Raw genomic sequence first — 20,018 nt, 5'->3', positions numbered from 1 at the left:
GCGTTTAGCAACAGAATCAGCGTAATGAATACACCCCCACATTTTGGGGAAACGTGTCATTCAGTACAAACCATTCCGCAACGTAGCAAACGTTCAAGCGAATTGAACGCACATCTGAAGTTTTTGCTAATTCTCTGACATCGCGGATAATTGACCAATCTCAACTCACTATATCTTCCATCACCTACAAGATTGGCTGGCTAGCACCATTTAGCGTGTTGCTAGAAATGACGGCCTCCTCCATAGGAGGAGAAGTTCAGAGGGGAGGGACCTTTGGCTTTCTCTTCCAATTGGTTTTGAGAAGGATTCAAGGAGAATGCAATTGTGATTGTATTATCATTTTTTTTATTTCAATTTGGGTGTCGTAATTTTTTTTCTTTTTTTGCCACAATATAACAGTATTACACATCAATACAGGGACATTCCTGTGAATACAATAAATAAAATAATAGAAAACCAGGCTGCAATTGAGATCTTCCCATAGTGTAAATCCTGTCAGACCAATGGTTGCGCGCCACATTATCGGCTGTGTCATCGACTGACAGACTGCTGTAACAGATGATGTGGTTAGCTCATACTTAAAATACCAATCAAGGCGTTGTAAGATCTGGCTTGCGTCAACAACGCCTGGGCAGAGAAACGCCCTTGTTATTCCACCTGGCTCATGAAGCTGAAAATGAGCGCTTTGTTTCCCTTTTGCATTACAATCTTTGAATGAAAATGCTACAACAACATTGCCATAATTACTATTAGTGGGGAAGTCTTGACTGTAATATAGCTTAAAAAACGGTAGAGACATAGCCTATGCAATTAGGCTAATTGTTGATTCACCTGCCAGGTGTGTGGTCCTCACCCAGTCAAAATGGCAGCTGATAAGACAATGTGCCTGATTCAAGAGTACAACAAATGTGAAAGAAAAAATGAATTTTGGAATTATAAGTTAACTTTACAAATGCACAAGAACCTTGTTGTTTATGAAATCACAATTATGAAAGATGAAAGAGTTATCTGGTGAGCTGCTTTGGTTTTTTAAAAGTATATTAGGCCTACGAATGTAAAAAAAAAAAGTGTCCAAAGCGTTGGAGTGGAGTTGGTATTCAGATTTGACTGTTGTAACAGTTGATATATTGCATGGGTGTATTCATTACGGAAACCGTTTATTGTTTAAGAACCAATCTAAAGAAAACGGACCAAACTAGTTTCTGTTGGACAAATTGGGCTCCCGAGTGGCGCAGCGATCTAAGGCACTGCATCTCAGCCCTAGAGGTGTCACTACAGACCCTGGTTTGATTCAAGGCTGTATTACAACTAGCCGTGATTGGGAGTCCCATAGGGCGGCGCACAATTGGCCCAGCGTCGTTAGGTGTAGGCCGTCATTGTAAATAAGAATTTGTTCTTAACTGACTTGCCTAGTTAAATGTTAAAAATAAAATTCAGGAAGGTCCTTCCCCATTTTGTTTGCTTCAGTTTAAGAAATGTTTTGCAACAATCGGTGGAATGAATACACCCCAGAGCAAACATAAAACAGGGAGGGACTTACTGAATTTGTACAATAGAAACTCTCGTTTTCTTTTCTTTTTGAAGTAAATGGTTTGTTGCGAAATGTTTTGCAACAGAATCACCTTAATGATTTCACACCTGGTGTCATGCCCAAGGAATTAATTTGTGTGCTGTGACTGACTTATTTGATTTTCTTTAGTGTACTTTTGCTTTGCATACTTCCCATCTATGCTACTGACACCATACCCATTGGTAAGTTGGTATCAAACCTGCATCCCTCTAGTCTCTACTCACTTCATAACCAGTGACAACCTGACTATCCTCTTTATTTTGTGAAGGAATGTTCAGAACTGAGTGTCAGGATCGCCACTTCTGGCTGTCAGTCAAGTCGAGCCTCCTTGGTCAGAAGTTTAGGTTTGATGTTGAAGGTGAGTGAGATGCCTAGTAAGTAACTACACTTTGAAATAGTGGTGATATGTGAATGCAACCCATACATACAGCTGTTAGACAGGAGGTAGTGTAAAGCATAAAACAGAGAATTCAGCCAACCTTGGCGATACTTCCTAAATTCCCGACTTGTAAGACAACACATCTTCTGAACTTCCATGTCTAGTTGCAGGAGGTTCGTTTGAATTTAGAAAATGCTCCATTTTTAAAAAAATATGTATTTTTTTGCTCCATGAAGTAATCCAACAATGTGTACACAATGTCTTGTTTATTTCAAATCTTCTCATTGATCGAGACTGGTGAATTTCATCCTGACATGCGTCACTTTGGGGTGGACACCCACCTGTCTCAATCAGTGAGAGAAGATTTTAAATAGACAAGATGGCAGAGTACAATATTGTTGGATTACTTCACAGAGCAAAACATTTAATAACAGAACATTTTCTACATTTAAGCTAACCCCCTGTAACTAGACATGAACATTTAGAAGACTTGTTCTCTTCCAAGTTAGGACTTGAGGAAGCATCGCCAAGTAAAGGTTGGTCGTAAATTCTCCATGCTATGCTTTACGCTACATACTGTGTAATGGCTGTATGGAAGAATTCACGTATCACTGCTGTTTTAAAATGTATCTACCAAGTATCAGGCTTGTATCACTGCATCACAAGAACAGGTCATAGAAATGACCACTCTACTCTACCCCACCCAACCAACCAACCAACCAACCAGACGGCAGTGGTGCCCACACCCTCTCAGGCCAGGGGGCTGCAGAATGTGGCTACACCATGGTGCTGGACTCCTGGGGGGACCTGGTCCTCCGTGCCTCCTACCTGGCTTGTCATGTACACAATGAGGTGATTATTACTATCAGTGTCTGGAAGTCACAGTTTGGGGATTCATAACGAATAGGGGGGAATCAGGGGGCAGCCTCTGAATAACTAAGACATCAACTTTTAATTGTGAGTGAGTGTTCACCTGTTTTTCTTCTAAGGGTTCCTAATGATTCAAGTGTGAACAAAATGATCATGTGTGCCTGAGTCAGTTTCTACCTTTAGCATTTTCATTAGTATGCCTCCTGCTATATTATGTTCTTCAGAAAGACACTGCTTTCCGAATGCTGGTGTGGTTTGTGAACAGAGATGTTGACGGTGAGGAGATGTCCTACCCTCTCCAGCTGACCTGCCCTTTACAACAGCCATGGAATCCCCGGGAGATCGTCTGTGAGGAGAACTATATGGAGGTCATGGAAAATTTTAACTGAGCTATATGTGACTGACTGTACCTTTTTGATGTATTATCGTCTGACATGATTTACTCAATATTCATTAGGATAGAATGTTTTTGCATATCGTTGTTCAATTCTTTATTTTCCAATATTAGGTGTCTGCCATTAAACAGGTCCCTCCCGCCAACCACAAGGGTCTGGAATGGATGACACCACCACCTGTGGTACATATTCCCTTTCACACACAGAGGCCAACGAGAGGGCCATTCATGCTTTCAAGTGCTTTCCACTGTGATCAAATACACATCTTGTAGATGTATACTTTATCTGTTGGTCAAAATAAAATTCAATTCAATAGTGTTTTGTTGTTCCCCATATCCACCTCTTTCAATGCCTTTGAATTCTTGATTTAATACCTTGTGATCTCTCTCCAGTGGTCGGAGGAGGGTCTGAGGGAGTGGCGTGTGGTGTTCCGGGTGCCAGGTGACCAGCAGGGGAGTGATGGGAGACCCTCTATGAAAGAGAAGACCCTGCCTGTAGAGATGGCCCATCTCCTGGGCTACCACATCAACACCACAGAGACACGTGTTCTGCTGCGCTGTGCCTATGGCTCCCGCCTCGCCTACACCCTACAGGTCAGACTGCAGAGCCAGGGCTGTAGATCTGTTTCCATTGGTATATCAATACTGCTTTAGGTCAGTTTGCTTTGCTCTATTTCCTATGGATTACTGGTCAGATTCACCAATACCCTTTTCACGCTATCGCGATAACCTAAACCATGCTGTTCTGGATTGGATATTTTCTTTTCACAATGTCCTCTCCAGTGCAGTTCCAACAACTGTCCAGTGCAGCTTGACTCAGTTCTGCTTGGCTAAGTAATGTGAAACCTTTTCTAACTATTTCAGGAGAAAGGTATCGAGGTGGAGGTGGTCAGTGCCACCATTCTTTACAAACACCACTGGACACTTCTAAGAGTGGACACCTCGGTTGCTTGCACCACAAGTACATCTCTTTTGATCATTGGAAAATAGACGGTTTATAACTGAATTTCATTCATGTAATTGAATGCATGATATGTGAACATGACCCCATTTGCCTCTAACCTGGTCCCAGATCTGATTGTGTGGTCTTGCCAACATACAGTTGAAGTCGGAAGTCGGAAGTTTACATACACTTAGGTTGGAGTCATTAAAACTCATTTTTCAATCACTCCACAAATGTCTTGTTAACAAACTATAGTTTTGGCAAATCGGTTAGGATATCTATTTACTTTGTGCATGACACAAGTAATATTTCCAATTGTTTACAGACAGATTATTTCACTTGTAAATCACTGTATCACAATTCCAGTGGGTCAGAAGTTTACATACACTAAGTTGACTGTGCCTTTAAACAGCTTGGAAAATTCCAGAAAATTATGTCATGGCTTTAGAAGCTTCTGATAGGCTAATTGACATAATTAGAGTAAATTGGAGGTGTACCTGTGGATGTAGTTCAAGGCCTACCTTCAAACTCAGTGCCTCTTTGCTTGACATCATGGGAAAATCAAAAGACATCAGCCAAGACCAATTTCCAAACGCCTGAAGGTACAACATTAATCTGTACAAACAATAGTACGCAAGTATAAACACCATGCAGCCATCATACCGCTCAGTAAGGAGACGCGTTCTGTCTCCTAGAGATGAACATACTTTGGTGCGAAAAGTGCAAATCAATCCCAGAACAACCGCAATGAACCTTGTGAAGATGCTGGAGGAAACGGATACAAAAGTATCTATATCCGCAGTAAAACGAGCCACTTCTCCAAAACCGCCATAAAAAAAGCCAGACTACGGTTTGCAACAAAGATCGTACTCTTTGGAGAAATATCCTCTGGTCTGATGAAACAAAAATAGAACTGTTTGGCCATAATGATCATTGTTATGTTTGGAGAAAAAAGGGAGATGCTTGCAAGCCGAAGAACACCATCCCAACCGTGAAGCATGGGGGTGGCAGCATCATGTTGTGGGGGTGCTTTGCTGCAGGAGGGACTGGTGCAGTTCACAAAATAGATGGCATCATGAGGTAGGAAAATTATGTGGATATATTGAAGCAACATCTCAAGACATCGGTCAGGAAGTTAAAGCTTGGTCGCAAATGGGTCTTCCAAATGGACAATGACCCCAAGCATACTTCCAAAGTTGTGGCAAAATGGCTTAAGGACAACACAGTCAAGGTATTGGAGTGGCCATCACAAAGCCCTGACCTCAATCCTATGGAAAATCTGTGGGCAGAACTGAAAAAGCGTGTGCAAGCAAGGAAGCCTACAAACCTGACTCAGTTACACCAGCTCTGACAGGAGGAATGGGCCAAAATTCACCCAACTTATTGTGGGAAGGCTACCCGACACGTTTGACCCAAGTTAAACAATGTAAAGGCAATGCTACCAAATACTAATTGTGTATGTAATCTTCTGACCCACTGGGAATGTGATGAAAGATATTAAAGCTGAAATAAATATTTCTCTATTATTCTGACATTTCACATTCTTAAAATAAAGTGGTGATCCTAACTGACCTAAGATAGGGAATTTTTATGAGGATTAATTGTCAGGAATTGTGAACAACTGAGTTTATTATTATTTTTAATTTGGCTAAGGTGTATGTGAACTTCCAACTTTTACTTTATATGGTCATTGTAACTCCAAACACACCTGCCCATAACCATAAGAGTTGGCAAGACTGCATAAACTGTTCTGGGATCAGGTCTAATTGGCCTCTACAGCAGTTTTAGTACCTTACCCCCTCTTCTCCAGCCAAGGCCTCCATGGATGGGAAGCACATTCTGTGGAGGTTCCCCAAGGTGCTGTCCACCCTGGTGCAGCCCCCCTTCAGAGACAAGGGCCTGACGGTGGGAGTGGAGGGACGCTACCTGAGTGACTGTGTGGCCCGTCAGAGAGGATATGACATACAGGAAAAGGATGGAGCCGTGGAGATCAGGATTCCATTTGGTGCAGAAGGTGGCTACATCAAGGTATTACAGACAAAGGAGATGGAGCTTTAATTTCACCGTTTTTTTAGTTCTTATCCCAGTTTTTTAATCACGAACTGTACTTAGTTAATTTCCTAACAAATACAGGTGGTATGTCAGTCAAGTATTGATTATTTTATTATTATAAATAATTGTATCAACTATTTTAGTGAAGAAATGGGTGGCTTGATTTGAAGTGTGAGCAGGTGACATGCACAACTGACAAATGTTTCTATGGAGTTTCTATTTTGTGGGGAATAAAGCACTCAGAAGCAGCGTATGTGCAGTGTCCCAGCCTCTCCTTTCTTTGATTTGTCTCCTTGATGCTGCAGCTTCATTATGCTTTTCATAATGCCATTGATTTATGTTGCCTTAACCATTACTCTCTCCCTCAGAGCCAGGTGGTGGATGGCCAGTACTCCCAGTCCTATTTCATTGACCTGTTCTACATGCACCAGTGGGAGGATTCTCAGTCGGCTCACACTGAATACCGCTCCTTTAGACCCCTTTCTATCATCCATCTGCCTCAGACACCAATCCTTATCAACGGCAAGTAGTCCTCATACCATACAAATTAAAAAGAAAGTTGCTTATCTCCCCTTTCTGTCGCTTTGGCCAACTTAAGAGCCTCCAGCAGGGCAGGGTTTCCCATATTCGGTCCCGGGGCACCCCCCTAGGTGCACATTTTGGTTTTTGCCCTAGCACTACACAGCTGACTCGAGTAACCAACCAATCATCAAGCTTTGATTATTTGCATCAGCTGTGTAGTGCTAGGGCAAAAAACAAAACTTGCACCAGGGGGGGCAGGACGAAGTTTGGGGAAACTCTGCACCCGGGTGTGCTCATCCCTGTCTTGCCAAATCCTATGGTCGTCGTCTGACAACGACATGACCATAGGAGTTGGCAAGAGGGCACAAACGGATCTGGAACCAGGTTAACTTCCACCAACATGTTAATGAGGGAACATTCCATACTGTAAGTTATGACTGTTCTTCCTCCTGCAGAAACCAATCCCTCTGAGGGACAGTTCTCTGTGTCTCTGGGCTTGTTCCCCCATGACGTGTCTCTGTCCAACATCACCGTGGGGGACCAGTCCATGGCAGAGCAGCTAGGGGTTTCCCTCTCACAGGTCCCCTTCCCCAATGGCACCCATGCCTACCTACTGAAGACCCCCTTCTCACACCATCTGGTCTCCCAGAAGGTGAGGGCATGTTAGTACCAGTCAGTGTGATACTAGAAACACTGAAGCAGTTCATGTATGAGATTAAGGAACAGTGAAACTGCTCTGTGTGTGTGTTCAATACTGAAGCTCTGACCTTAGTCTACATATTTTTTGCTGATGTCCTGTAGTATCTTGGGCAGGGGTACAGGAGGTACAGTCTGGCAGTGACCTTCACTCTTTCCATCTCCCCCCACTCTGACCTGTACCACCACCCTGCCACCGTGGAGGCTGTCCTACAGGATGTTGGTATGTATGACTCGCATGCATTCCCATACAAGCACAGCCCGTCTGTGCGCTTATAAGGTTAAATTAAACTCAAATGGTAGGCTACTGTAAGGTAGGCTAACACCTGAAACGATCCCATGACTTGAGAATTATGCCTATCCATCAATCCCTCCAACCCATCCATTCCTCCTTCTGTTCTCCCTCCCCTGTCCTCCAGTCCTGCCCAGAGTGGAGGGGGGGTGCTCTGATAAAGGGGTGCGTCTGCAGCTGCACTACGGAAACATGGACACCCAGTGGGAGGTGTACGTGGGGGGTCGCAGGCTGGACTGGGAGCTGGTGGAGATGGGCGACTACGCCCTGGAGACCAGGCAGGACTACTTCAGTATGGTGATCCCTCTTTACGGCCTTGGCATGGCCTACGAGGTGTGGGGACTAAACCAGTTTAGCTGTTGGGTTCTATTTGTTATGGGTGGCAATGTACGTTTTTGTAGTGGGTATAACAAAGTCGAATCAAAGTGGCTCTATATCCATATTTAGCCTTCATCTCTTGATCCCAGCCGGTTCCTCTTTTTTGCTCTCTCGTTCTCCGTCAGGGTCTGAGTTTGCAGGGGCTGGTGGTAACTGTGAGAATGACACTGGAGGACAGAGAGACGGCCATACAGGAGCACACCTTCACCCAGCGCTGTGTCTTCCTTGTGAAGGAACTACTGGGTAAAACAACCAATGCATTTACAGTACCCTCCTACATGCATACATATTATGCAGTGCATTCAGAAAGTATTTTTCCACATTTTGTTACGTTAAAGCCTTATTCTGAAATGGATTAAATAAATGTTTTTCCTCATCCAATCTACACACAAAATGACGAAGCAAAAACAGGTTTAGACATTTTTGAAAATGTATAAAAATAAAAACTACCTTATTTACATTAGTATTTGGACCTTTTGCTATGAGACTCGAAATTGTGCTGAGCTGCATCCTGTTTCCATTGATCATCCTTAAGATGTTTCTACAACTTGATTGGACATGATTTGGGAAGGCACACACCTGTTTATACAAGGTCCCACAGTTGACAGTGCATGTCAGAGCAAAAACCAAGCCATGAGGTTAAAGGAATTGTCTTTAGAGCTCCGAGACAGGACTGTGTCGAGACACAGATATGGGAAGGTCCCCAAGAACACAGTGGCCTCCATCATTCTTAAATGGAAGAAGTTTGGGACCAGCAAGACTCTTCCTAGAGCTGGCTGCACGGCCAAACTGGGCAATCGAGAGCGAAGGGCCTTGGTCAGGGAGGTGACCAAGAACCCGATGGTCACTCTGCGAGAAACATCCAGAAGGACAACAATCTCTGCAGCACTCCACCAATCAGGCCTTTATGGTAGAATGGCCAGACGGAAGCCACTCCTCGGTAAAAGGTACATGACAGCCCTTTTGGAGTTTGCCAAAAGGCACCTAAAGAACTCTGATCATGAAACAAGATTCTCTGGTCTGATGAAACCAAGACTGAACTATTTTGGTCTGAATGCCAAGTGTCACGTCTGGAGGAAACCTGGCACCTTCCCTGCGGTGAAGTGTGGTGGCAGCATGCTGTGGGGATGTTTTTCTGCAGCAGGAACTGGGAGACTAGTCGGGATCGAGGGAAAGATGAATGGAGCAAAGTACAGAGAGAACCTTGATGAAAACCTGCTTCAGAGCACTCAGGCCCTGAGACTGGGATGACAATGACCCTAAGCACACAGCCAAGACAACTCAGGAGGGACTTTGGGAGAAGTCGCTGAATGTCCTTGAGTGGCCTGGACTTGAAACCGATCGAACATCTCTGGAGATACCTGAAAATAGCTGTGCAGCAACGCTCCCCATCCAACCTGACAGAGCTTGAGAGGATCTGCAGAGAAGAATGGGAGAAACTCCCCAAATACAGGTGTGTCAAGCTTGTAGCGTCATACCCAAAACGACTGTAATCGCTGCCAAAGGTGCTTCGACAAAGTACTGAGTAAAGGGTCTGAATAATTACGTAAATGTGATATATCCGTTTGTTGTTTAATACATTTGCAATAATGTCTAAAAAACACTTTTTGCTTTGTCATTATGGGATATTGTGTGTAGATTGATGACGGGAAAAACAATTTAATACATTTTAGAATAAGGCTGTAACGTAATGCAATGTGAAAAAAAAATGGTCTGAATACCTTCCGAGTGCCCTGTATACAATACGGTAAGGATTATAAACCGAGGGAGGATCTCCTCTTATAATGGCGTGACAATTTTCTTTCATTTTAGGCTCAAAAGAAGCATGTCATCGTCCCAAATGGTATTATCCAGTTTATATTCCGCTGTGATTTTTTTGTTTGGAATAGCACGGTTACTATAGCATCATCCTACCATCCTACCATTAGTTCCAGCATAGACCGGTATAGACTGGTATTCTTTTAATAATATGGAATTCCCCTCAACCATGCCCACGAATTGGGAAAACCAACATTATTTCCTATTGACCCCCATTGTAGAAGAAAGAGGCAACTTCATTGATGATTATTTTGTTTTGTTATACAGAAAAAAAGCTGAGGTGTTGTTCAATGTACAGTACATCTAGCCAGGTCAAAAACCCTGACCTGTGGTTTGCAATGCTCCCATGTAGGGAAATAGAGCCTGCAAGAAGAGCCCTGTGGCTTCAGGCTATTTGGTGTGGAAGACTGGTAAATGTGGGCATGGGGTGTCCAAGCAGAAATAATTAAAGTAATTGGCAACATCAAATGGTTTTGTGATGAATAAGCCATCTGATTCGACTGAAGATGGAGTTTAACTTCTTTCTACCCATTTAATTTAAAGTACTCCAATGTTTTCCAGAATTCTCTATATAATTGATTTTGGCTTCATAATACAATTTCTTATTGTTGAGTTTAGTCACATAATTTCTCAATTTGCAGTCAGTCAGTCAAATGTTCAGCCAAACTTATTAGCCACTCCTTTTCCCTCATCTATTTCAACCATAGTTTTTCAATTACAGTTAGTTTCTTAACAGGTGCATGTTTATCAATAATTGGAAGAAGCAATTTCATATTTACAAGTGCAGCTTCTGGATGCTCCTTATTAATCAGACCAACAAATAGTTCTTACATAATCGACATAAGTCACAGCAAAATCTTAGACCCCTTTTTAAAAAACATATACTATTTTGGGCTTTCCTGGATAACAGCAACTATATTGTGATCACTGCATCAAATTAATATGGATACAGCTTCAGTAAGAAGCTCTACAGTATTAGTACAAATGTGATCAATGCATGTGGATGATCTTGTTCCTGTAGTGTTTGTAAACACCCTGGTAGGTTGATTTAATAACCTGATCCAGATTACAGGCACTGATTACACATGGGGTGAACAGCTGCAGTGATTGTTCTCTATCCAATAGCATAGACCGTGAGACAGACCTGCCCAGCAGTTCCGACTTTGTTTACATTCAGTTTGGGGGGAAAAAACTGACCAAATACAATGCTATTTCACAGTAAAACAAATTGACAACAGAATTTCAGCATGCTTATAGGGAAGGACACTCAACAAGCACAGCACTGACACAAATGACTGATGATTGGCTGAGAAAAATTGATGATAAAATGATTGGGGGGGCTTGTTAGACTTCAGAGCAGCTTTTGACATTATCGATCATAGTCTGCTGCTGGAAAAATGTAGGTTTATGGCTTTACACCCCCTGCTATAATGTGGATAAAGTTACTTTTCTAATAGAACACAGAGGGTGTTCTTTAATGGAAGCTTCTAAAATATAATCCAGAATCAGGAACTTCCCACGGTAGCTGTTTAGGCCCTGTGCTTTTTTCAATTTTTACTAATGACATGACTTTGAGTAAAGCCAGAGTGTCTATGTATGCGGATGACTCAACACTATACACGTCAGCGACTGGAACACTCAACAAAGAGCTGCAGTTAGTTTCGGAGTTGGTGGCAAGGAATAAGTTAGCCTTAAATATTTCTAAAACTACAAACATTGTATTTGGAACAAAACGCTCACTAAACCCTTAGCCTCATCTAAATCTTTTAATAAATAATGTGGAAGTTGAGTTGACTAAACTGCTTGGAGTAACCCTAGATTGTAAACTGTCATGGTCAAAACATATTGATGCAGTAGTAGCTAAGATGGGGAAAAGTTTGTCTATAATAAAGCGATGCTCTGCCATCTTAACAACACTATCAACAAGGCAGGTCCTACAGGCCCTAGTTTCTACCTTTTTAACAACACTATCAACAAAGCAGGTCCTACAGGCCCTAGTTTTGTCGCACCTTGACTACTGTTCAGTCGTGTGGTCAGGTGCCACAAAAAAGGACTTAGGAAAATTGCAGTTGGCTCAGAACGGCAGCACGGCTGGCCCTTGGATGTACACAAAGAGCTAATATTAATAATATGCATGTCAATCTCTCCTTGCTGAAAGTAGAGGAGAGATTGACTTCATCACTACTTTTATTTATGAGAGGTATTGACATGTTGAATGCACCGAGCTGTCTGTCTAAACTACTGGCATACAGCTCGGCCACCCATGCATACCCCACAAGACATGCCACGAGGTTTCTTCACAGTCCCTAAGTCAGACTAGTCACAGTCCACAGAACAGACTATGGCAGGCACACAGTACTACATAGAGCCATGACTACATGGAACTCTATTCCACATCAAGTAACTGACGCAAGCAGTAAAATTAGATTGGGGGAAAAAACACCTTATGGAACAGCGGGGACTGTGAAGCAACACAAAGATTGGCACAGACCGACACATGCATACACACACACACACACACACACACACACAATAACATATGCACTATACATACACATGGATTTAGTACTGTTGATATGTGGTAGGGGCCTGAGGGCACACGTTGTGAAATCTGTGAATGTATTGTAATGTTTTTAAAATTAGCTGGACCCCAGGAAGAGTAGCTGCTTTGGCAGCAGCTAATGGGGATCCATAATAGATACATAAGACAACGCGTTGCACATTTTGTAACTTGAGAAATACGGCACCAAACACCTTAGTTAGTTGTGCAATTAAGAAATCCTTGGCAAAAACATCTAAATGAATTACAGATTTCTTGAGTTATCTTCGATTTCATTCTGGGGATTTTAAGGAGGTGAAATAGGCTAAATCATCCCTTTCCTAAACCATGGATTGGGAATTTGGATTTGTGGTTTTCAGTTAATTGTCTGTACAGGCCAATGATTAAGACAGCGAATCTTTTCTAACCATTAATTCTTATATTGTGCCACTGGCCTGAGACGATTGAAGTTACATTTGTATCCCAGTAAGCTCCCTTTAACTAGCTGGCTAGCTTAGCTGATTCTTTGTTGCCCATGCGAGGAAGTTAGGCTAGCAAGCTTTTTAGCTAGGTAGCCCATGACAACAAAAAACAAAAGTGTACTGTATGACAAAGCCATAGACTGTTTTGCCAACATGAAAGAGAGGATGGCAACAACTACGTTGAGTCAACTTGAATTCTTTACTTGCGCCGCACACACACACACACAGAAATCAGTACCGTGAACAGCAACATGATATTTAGGAACATTGATTGGTCTAAATAGTTTTTGGTGTCTTTTTTAAGATTGTTTTCATTGTATTAATTAAACTAAGCATATATAGCCTAGTTGATTTGATGTTTAAGTTGAAATGGTGCTGGAATAGCGGAGGCAGTGCTCCTGACTTGCGGTAACTCTGGTTCTAAATCAGTTTAGTAAACCGACAAAACATGGAATCAAATCACATTTTATTGGTCACGTACACATATTTAGCAGATGTTATTGTGGGTGTAGTGAAATGCTTGTGTTCCTAGTTCCTACTGTGCAGTAGTATCTAACAGATATCTAAATGTAAAAGAATGGAATTAAGAAATATATAAATATTAGGACGAGCAATGTTATTGACTAAAATAGAGTAGAAGAGAATACAGAATATACATATGAAATTAGTAAAGCAGTATGTAAACATTAAAGTGAGCAGTGATTGATTGTATGTATATAGGGCAGCAGCCTCTTATTAAGGTGCAGGGTTGAGTAACTGGCTGGTAGCTGGCTAGGGATGGCTATTTAACAGTCTGATGGCCTTGAGATAGAAGCTGTTTTTCAGTCTCTCGGTCCCAGCTTTGATACACCTGTACTGACCTTGCCTTCTGGATAGTAGCGGGGTGACCAGGCCGTGGCTTGGGTGGTTGATGTCCTTGATGATCATTTTGGCATTCCTGTGACATTCGGTGCTGTATGTGTCCTGGAGGGCAGTCAGTGTGCCCCCAGTGATGCAACGGGCAGACCGCACCACCCTCTGGAGAGCCCTGCAGTTGCGGGCGGTAGAGTTGCCGTACCAGGCGGTGATGGAAGTTGTGAAGGAAGTGAGTTTGTGTTTATACAGGACCTCCCGCCCTCACATACCATCAACCAATCATGTCAATGCGGAGATATACGGTGCCCTCCGCATTTGTTAAAAATTTGAGGCGCATGGCGATGCGGTACGGAGCTCAATTTGGCCTCTGCAAACCTGTGGAGGCTTCGCAAGTGCGTCACACCATCCATATGGCGCCTCCGAACACATTTTCGGATCAAGCATAAAGTGGCTTTGAGTTGTGCATGTCAATGCAATAGAATCCTACTCCAATGGGCTCTGCCTACAAGAAAACCACTTGCACAGTTTCGCATAGTTCATTTGTTTCGGTATGTTACATTAAAAGTGCCTAATATTACGTTGATTCGAGCACAATTCCCACAACAGAGCGAACCGTTGATAGTGTTAACTAAAGGGGAAAATTCTAGAAAGTTGCGTGAAGTTCAATCTCGTGCTTCTCAGGGCGGGCTGAAATTTCATCTGCACGGCAATCCGAGGGCAGCTATATTTATTTTTCTTGAACCTTTACTTAACTCGGCAAGTCGGTTAAAAACAAATTCTTATTTACAATGACGGCCTACCAAAAGGCCTTCTGCAGGGATTGGGATTAAAAATAAATAAATAAAATATAGGACAAAATATATATCACGACTAGAGACACCACATAAAGCGAGACCTAAGACAACCACATAGCATGGCAGCAACACATGATAGCAACACATGGCATCAACACAACATGGTACAAACATTATTGGGCACAGACAACAGCACGAAGGGCAATAAGGTAGAGACAACAATAGTAAAGCAGCCACAGTTGTCAGTAAGCGTGTCCATGATTGAGACTTTGAATGAAGAGATGGAGATAAAACTGTCCAGTTTGAGTGGGGTTTTTTGCAGCTCGTTCCAGTCGATAGCTGCAGTGAGCTGGAAAGAGTAGTGATCAATGGATGTGTGTGCTTTGGGGACCTTTAACAGAATGTGACTGGCAGAATGGGTGTTGTACAGTATGTGGAGGATGAAGGCTGCAGTAGGTATCTCAGTATCTTTTGCAACGGTGACCCAAATAATGCATGCAATGGAAGGTAGTTCATAACATTGGATGAAATCGTACTCACACATAACTATTTCATGTTTCTAAACTATTTCTTTATCCAGACAAAGGGTACTGCTATGGGATCCCCCTATGGCTCCTAACAATGCTAATTTGTATGTGGGTTACATGGAGAAACAGTCAATTCTCAATCTTCTCAAAAATATTTTTGGGGCCTAACATTATTATTTGGAAACGTTACATTTATATTTTTGTTCTGTGGAGGGGTGATGCAAAACAGTTCCAGGCGTTCCATGCTTTTCTTAACTCTTGTTCTGAACACCTGAGATTTACTATGCAGTTTGACACACATCAAATCAGTTTCCTGTAACCTTTGATTTTGTGTGAGGATAATGTTCTATACACTGATCTTGACAGGAAACCTACCGATCATAAGTTTGTTGAGGGCTTATGGAGATCACCCGCTGCCCTTGAAAAACAGTTTGCCCTACAGCCAATTCTGTGGAATTTAAAGAATTAGCAAAAAATTATCCAGATTTCGACAGAAAACATAGCTGAGATGCAAAGACAATTCAAGGAGAGGGGTTACAAAAATGGTCAGATCAGTAGTGCTATTGAGATAATCGAAACCTCTCAAGGACAGTGTAGCAAAAATAAGCTTTTTTGCGTTCTTACTACAAACTATTCAAAGTGCTCTGAACAAATTAAGGGAATCTTTCACAAACATTGGCACATTCTTTGATCCGATGAGTGTTGATAATGTTTGCCGGTTGTATTTTTGCGGGGCAGAAATCTCAGATCAATTGGTAAACTTTGATTTACCACCCCAGAATACCCCTGCACACCGTCTATTTGCGCCTCTACCGGATAGAAACTACAAGTGCAATGGCACTTCCAAACAGTGAAACAGATCTCAATCAAAGGTGTTATCACATGCTCCACTAAGGCAATTATTTATCTGATAACTTGTCCTTGTGGTAAATGATGTGGGTAGAACAAAGCGCAAATGAATTGTGCAAAAACTCGCCGTACCCATTTGTGGCCCACTTTTTTGTAAGCTATTTTGTCTCTTCGCTATATCGGCATCAAACATGTCACCCTCCCTAAGAGAGGGGGTGACCTTGACAATTTATTGTTAAAACGGGAGGCCGCCTGGATCGTTAATTTAAAGACCCTTGCTACCTTGATCTGAAGCCATTCTTGTGATTGTGTTTTTGCTCTCCATTGTTAATGTTTGTATCTATGATCATATGTTATCATTCATGCTTTTTTTACATGTTCTGTAAATCAACCAATGAAATCACGTCACACCCGGCCATGATTAGACGTCCATGTGTGTCCTTTCAAAGTATTTAAATTAGTGACCCACAGTGTTGGAAATTATACCCTAATGAAGCTATACAAATATTGCATCTGAGCTCCTCGTGAGGCTCTCCTTTTTTCTTTTTCAAGTGTAGAGATGTTAGTCTGCTTAAATAAAAGAGAACTTAACTATTTCGTCTTAAATATTATTCGATTTCTCTTTGACTTCAGTCAATCTATTATCACTAGTGATGATACTGTATATTGACTGAAGTCAAAAATCTGTGGCTCCTTATTAAATGCATGTTATCAGTGCTCACAGTAGTTTAGAAAGTGGTCCTCCCAAAAATAAATGATATTCCTCTGGTGGTCCTTTTGCTTTTCTGAAGTCTGGATGTTCTTCCCTTCTCTCTCCATGCAGTGTGCCTCCCAGACAACAGGATGGTGGTGTTGGTGGATACATCCAGGGTTTCTTCAGCCGTCAACCCCAGGGTAACATCCCTGCTGGATGCCTCCTGTGTTCCCATAGAGACTGATGGAGCTAGGGCTCTGTACAGCTTCTCTCTAGACTCCTGTGGCACCTCCACAACTGTGAGTGGTCCTCATCTCGACTCTACAGCATCAGCAACTTTGATTTCCTCTGTTCAATAATACCATATTACTTTTGTTGGTCTTTTGTTGCGAGGTCTGACTAAATGAGAAATATCATGGGATGGGGTTCGATAAAGGGAAGAGTTGAAGAATCTCTACTCTTGTGCCATTGTTTTGGATTTTATTCTCTACAACACCTGATGACTCTCCTTTCTACCCAGCTGGTGGAGGATCACCTGGTGTACACCAATGAAGTCCGGTATCGGCCCAAAGTCCCCATAGATCTGAAGACCCTCAGCTCCCCATATCCCCACTTCAGGTGAGACATATTTTCTCCACCTTTTGCAACCATATTCCAATATTTCCACTCAGTCTGTTTTTGATTGATTGGCTCCATTAATTCCTTTATAGTATCCCAATTGGTTGCATCCACCCAGCGAATGGGACCCGTGCCCTGACAATCTACCAGCCCCGGGCCCTCCCTGCCTGGCCCCACAGCCGAGCCTCTCGCTCCCACCACCATCACCCAGGGTCCCAGCAACATCCCTTCATCAGAGGTGAGCTTCATCCATCTGAATAGAATAAGGAGTAATGTCAACTCTATTCTTGACATTTCTATTGGCAACATTTGCCAATACTGTCCCTTTTTTTAATGCCTCTATTCTGACATGGCTACGATTGCATTTTCCAACCACTTGTCCTCTGAGTCCCTATAGGAAGAAAACGTAATGGGCTACCAGCTGGAGGTTGACATCAGTAGCAGGTATGTGTCTTTGCAGATTACACTGTTTAAGCATTGCTATCTTTTACTGTTGAGCAACTTTTTTTTACATTTTTATGTTCTCCGGAACATATTTCATGTTGACTTAAATCATTTCCCACAACTTTCAATAATTAATACTACTACTGTACACAGCTTTGATACCTTGAAGGCATTGGAGAGGCAACTACCTAAGATAAACAGTCACTAAATGTCCTATCTTGTTTGTGTGTTGCATGGTATTGTATTCGCAGGCCCCCTGTCCTCTGAAGTGTACGCGTACCAATGATAAACCTGGTCACCATGATGCCAGGGGGTCCTGGTATTATCGTTGTATACTGGGCTGTCCCTGATTTGGCCAGTCACAGCCCAGCCTTATACAACATCATGACACGTAATGTTTGTCTAATAAAATAATAATTTGGCATATAAACATGTTTATTGATTGATTTTTGTCTAGGAAAGATTTCCATCAATACAGTACATCCAGCAGTGGATGGGGAGCATTTGGCAGCAGGTGTAGGTAAGAGTAGTATAGCACTATTAGTTTAACTAATACAGCTACAAACGTGTATGTATATGATGCACTTGAGTTAAAGCTCAAGTGCAAACAAGAAAAATAGGGTTAGAGAAATCCTTGGTTTGACAGGCTTTGTCCCAAATAGCACTGTAATACCTTTTTATAGTGCACTACTTTTGACCAGGACCCATTGGACATTTCTCCAAACTAGTGCACTATATGGGGAATAGGGTGTGATTTGGGAGACACATACAAATATGCAGGTAGTTAGTTCTTTGTGACATTAGCTGCAGCTTGAGCGATGCGGTACTGCTCCTGAAGGTTCCGTCTCCTCCGATGCTCGTTGGTTATCTCCACCACGCTTTTGCTAGGGAACCAACCCTTCTCTCCGTCAGACAGACGCATCCCCTTGTACCAACCTGACGGACGCAGGGCATACCAGTAGTCATAAAGGGGAAAAGAGGGATTAAAAATGTACTGTGGTGACAAAATATACTTCAGAGAGAGATTACATTGTGATTAATGGAAAAGGTTTTCACATTTGTACAGTGCATTCGGGAAAGTATTCAGACCCCTTGACTTTTTCAAAATGTTACGTTAACCTTATTCTAAAATAAATTTTAATTTCAATCTATACACAATACCCCATAATGACAAAGCAAAAACAGTTGCATTTTTATTGCATTTACCTAAGTATTCGGACCCTTTACTCAGTACTTTGTTGAAGCACCTTTGGCAATGATTACACCCTAGTGGCGGCTTCTTGGGTATGGCGCTACAATGTTGGCAAACCTGTATTTGGGAGTTATTCCCGTTCTTCTCTGCAGATCCTCTCAAGCTCTGTCAGGTTGAATGGGGAGTGTCGCTGCATAGCTATTTTCAGGTCTCTCCAGAGATGTTAGATCGGGTTCAAGTACGGGCCATGGCTGGGTCACTCAAGGACCTTCAGAAACTTGTCTCGAAGCCACTCCTGCGTTGTCTTGGCTGTGCATTGTCCTGTTAGAAGGTGAACTTTCACCCCAGTCTGAGGTCCTGAGTGCTCTGGAGCAGGTTTTCGTCAAAGATCTCATTGTACTTTGCTCTGTTCATCTTTCCCGTGATCCTGATTAGTGTCCCTGCCCCTGAAAAACATCCCCTAAGCATGATGCTGCCACCACCATGCTTCACCGTAGGGATGGTGCAAGGTTTCCTACAGACGTGAAGCTTGGCATTCATGCCAAAGAGTTCAATCTTGTTTTCATCAGACCAGAGAATCTTGTTTCTCTTGGTCTGAGATTCATTTAGGTGCCTTTTGGTAAACTCCAACCTGGCTGTCATGTGCCTTTTTACTTAGAGTGGCCAGACGGAAGCCACTTCTACCATAAAGGCCTGATTGGTGGAGTGCTGCAGAGATGGTTGTCCTTCTGGTAGGTTATCCCATCTCCACAGAAGAACTCTGGAGCTCTGTCAGTGACCATAGGGGTTTCTTGGTCAACTTCCTGACCAAAGCCCTTCTCCCCGCATTGCTCAGTCTGGCACTGCGGCCAGCTGTAGAAAGTCTTGGTGGTTCCAAACTTCTTCCATTTAAAAATGAGGGAGTCCACTGTGTTCTTTTGGACCTTCAATGCTGAAGAAACTGTTTGGTACCCTTCCCCCAGATCTGTGCCTAGACACAATCTTGTCTCAGACAATTCCTTCGAACTCATAGCTTGGTTTTTGCTCTGACATGCACTGTCAACTGTGCGACATTTGTATAGACAGGTGTGCCTTTCCAAATCATGTCCAATCAATTGAATTTACCACAGA

The 20,018-nt window shown here is 42.5% G+C and overlaps 1 protein-coding gene and 1 pseudogene across 2 annotated transcripts; one reads left to right on the top strand and one right to left on the bottom strand.

The window, feature by feature from the left end:
• Positions 1–616: 616 nt before the first annotated feature.
• On the top strand, positions 617–18,146 carry LOC139536776 (uncharacterized). 2 transcript variants are annotated; one of them, XM_071337387.1, is made up of 19 exons: positions 617–1,011; positions 1,700–1,752; positions 1,839–1,928; positions 2,677–2,801; positions 3,044–3,187; positions 3,328–3,396; positions 3,607–3,807; positions 4,078–4,174; positions 5,967–6,184; positions 6,577–6,730; positions 7,186–7,382; positions 7,532–7,649; positions 7,846–8,051; positions 8,222–8,339; positions 16,784–16,953; positions 17,175–17,272; positions 17,365–17,510; positions 17,670–17,716; positions 17,968–18,146. In XM_071337387.1, the coding sequence occupies exons 1-18, from the start codon at positions 863–865 to the stop codon at positions 17,702–17,704; spliced, it is 2,388 nt and encodes a 795-aa protein (XP_071193488.1). In that variant the 5' UTR covers positions 617–862; the 3' UTR covers positions 17,705–17,716; positions 17,968–18,146. The 2 variants fall into 2 exon arrangements, with proteins under 2 accessions (XP_071193488.1, XP_071193489.1); XM_071337388.1 differs by lacking the exon at positions 1,700–1,752.
• Positions 18,134–20,018, bottom strand: part of LOC139536777 (rho guanine nucleotide exchange factor 15-like) — a 29,099-nt pseudogene continuing 27,214 nt past the window's right edge.

The sequence above is a fragment of the Salvelinus alpinus genome, chromosome 13 (genome assembly GCF_045679555.1).
Source record: "Salvelinus alpinus chromosome 13, SLU_Salpinus.1, whole genome shotgun sequence".
Taxonomy (NCBI): Eukaryota; Metazoa; Chordata; class Actinopteri; order Salmoniformes; family Salmonidae; genus Salvelinus; species Salvelinus alpinus.
This window is presented reverse-complemented; position numbering and strand designations above follow the sequence as displayed.

Excerpts from the sequence above, each read along its gene's own strand:
- LOC139536776 (XM_071337387.1), top strand. The coding sequence starts at position 863 with ATGGCAGCTGATAAGACAATGTGCCTGATTCAAGAGTACAACAAATGT. Across the intron at positions 4,175-5,966 it reads CTCGGTTGCTTGCACCACAA|CCAAGGCCTCCATGGATGGG; the intron begins GTACATCTCTTT and ends CCTCTTCTCCAG. Across the intron at positions 7,650-7,845 it reads GGCTGTCCTACAGGATGTTG|TCCTGCCCAGAGTGGAGGGG; the intron begins GTATGTATGACT and ends CCTGTCCTCCAG.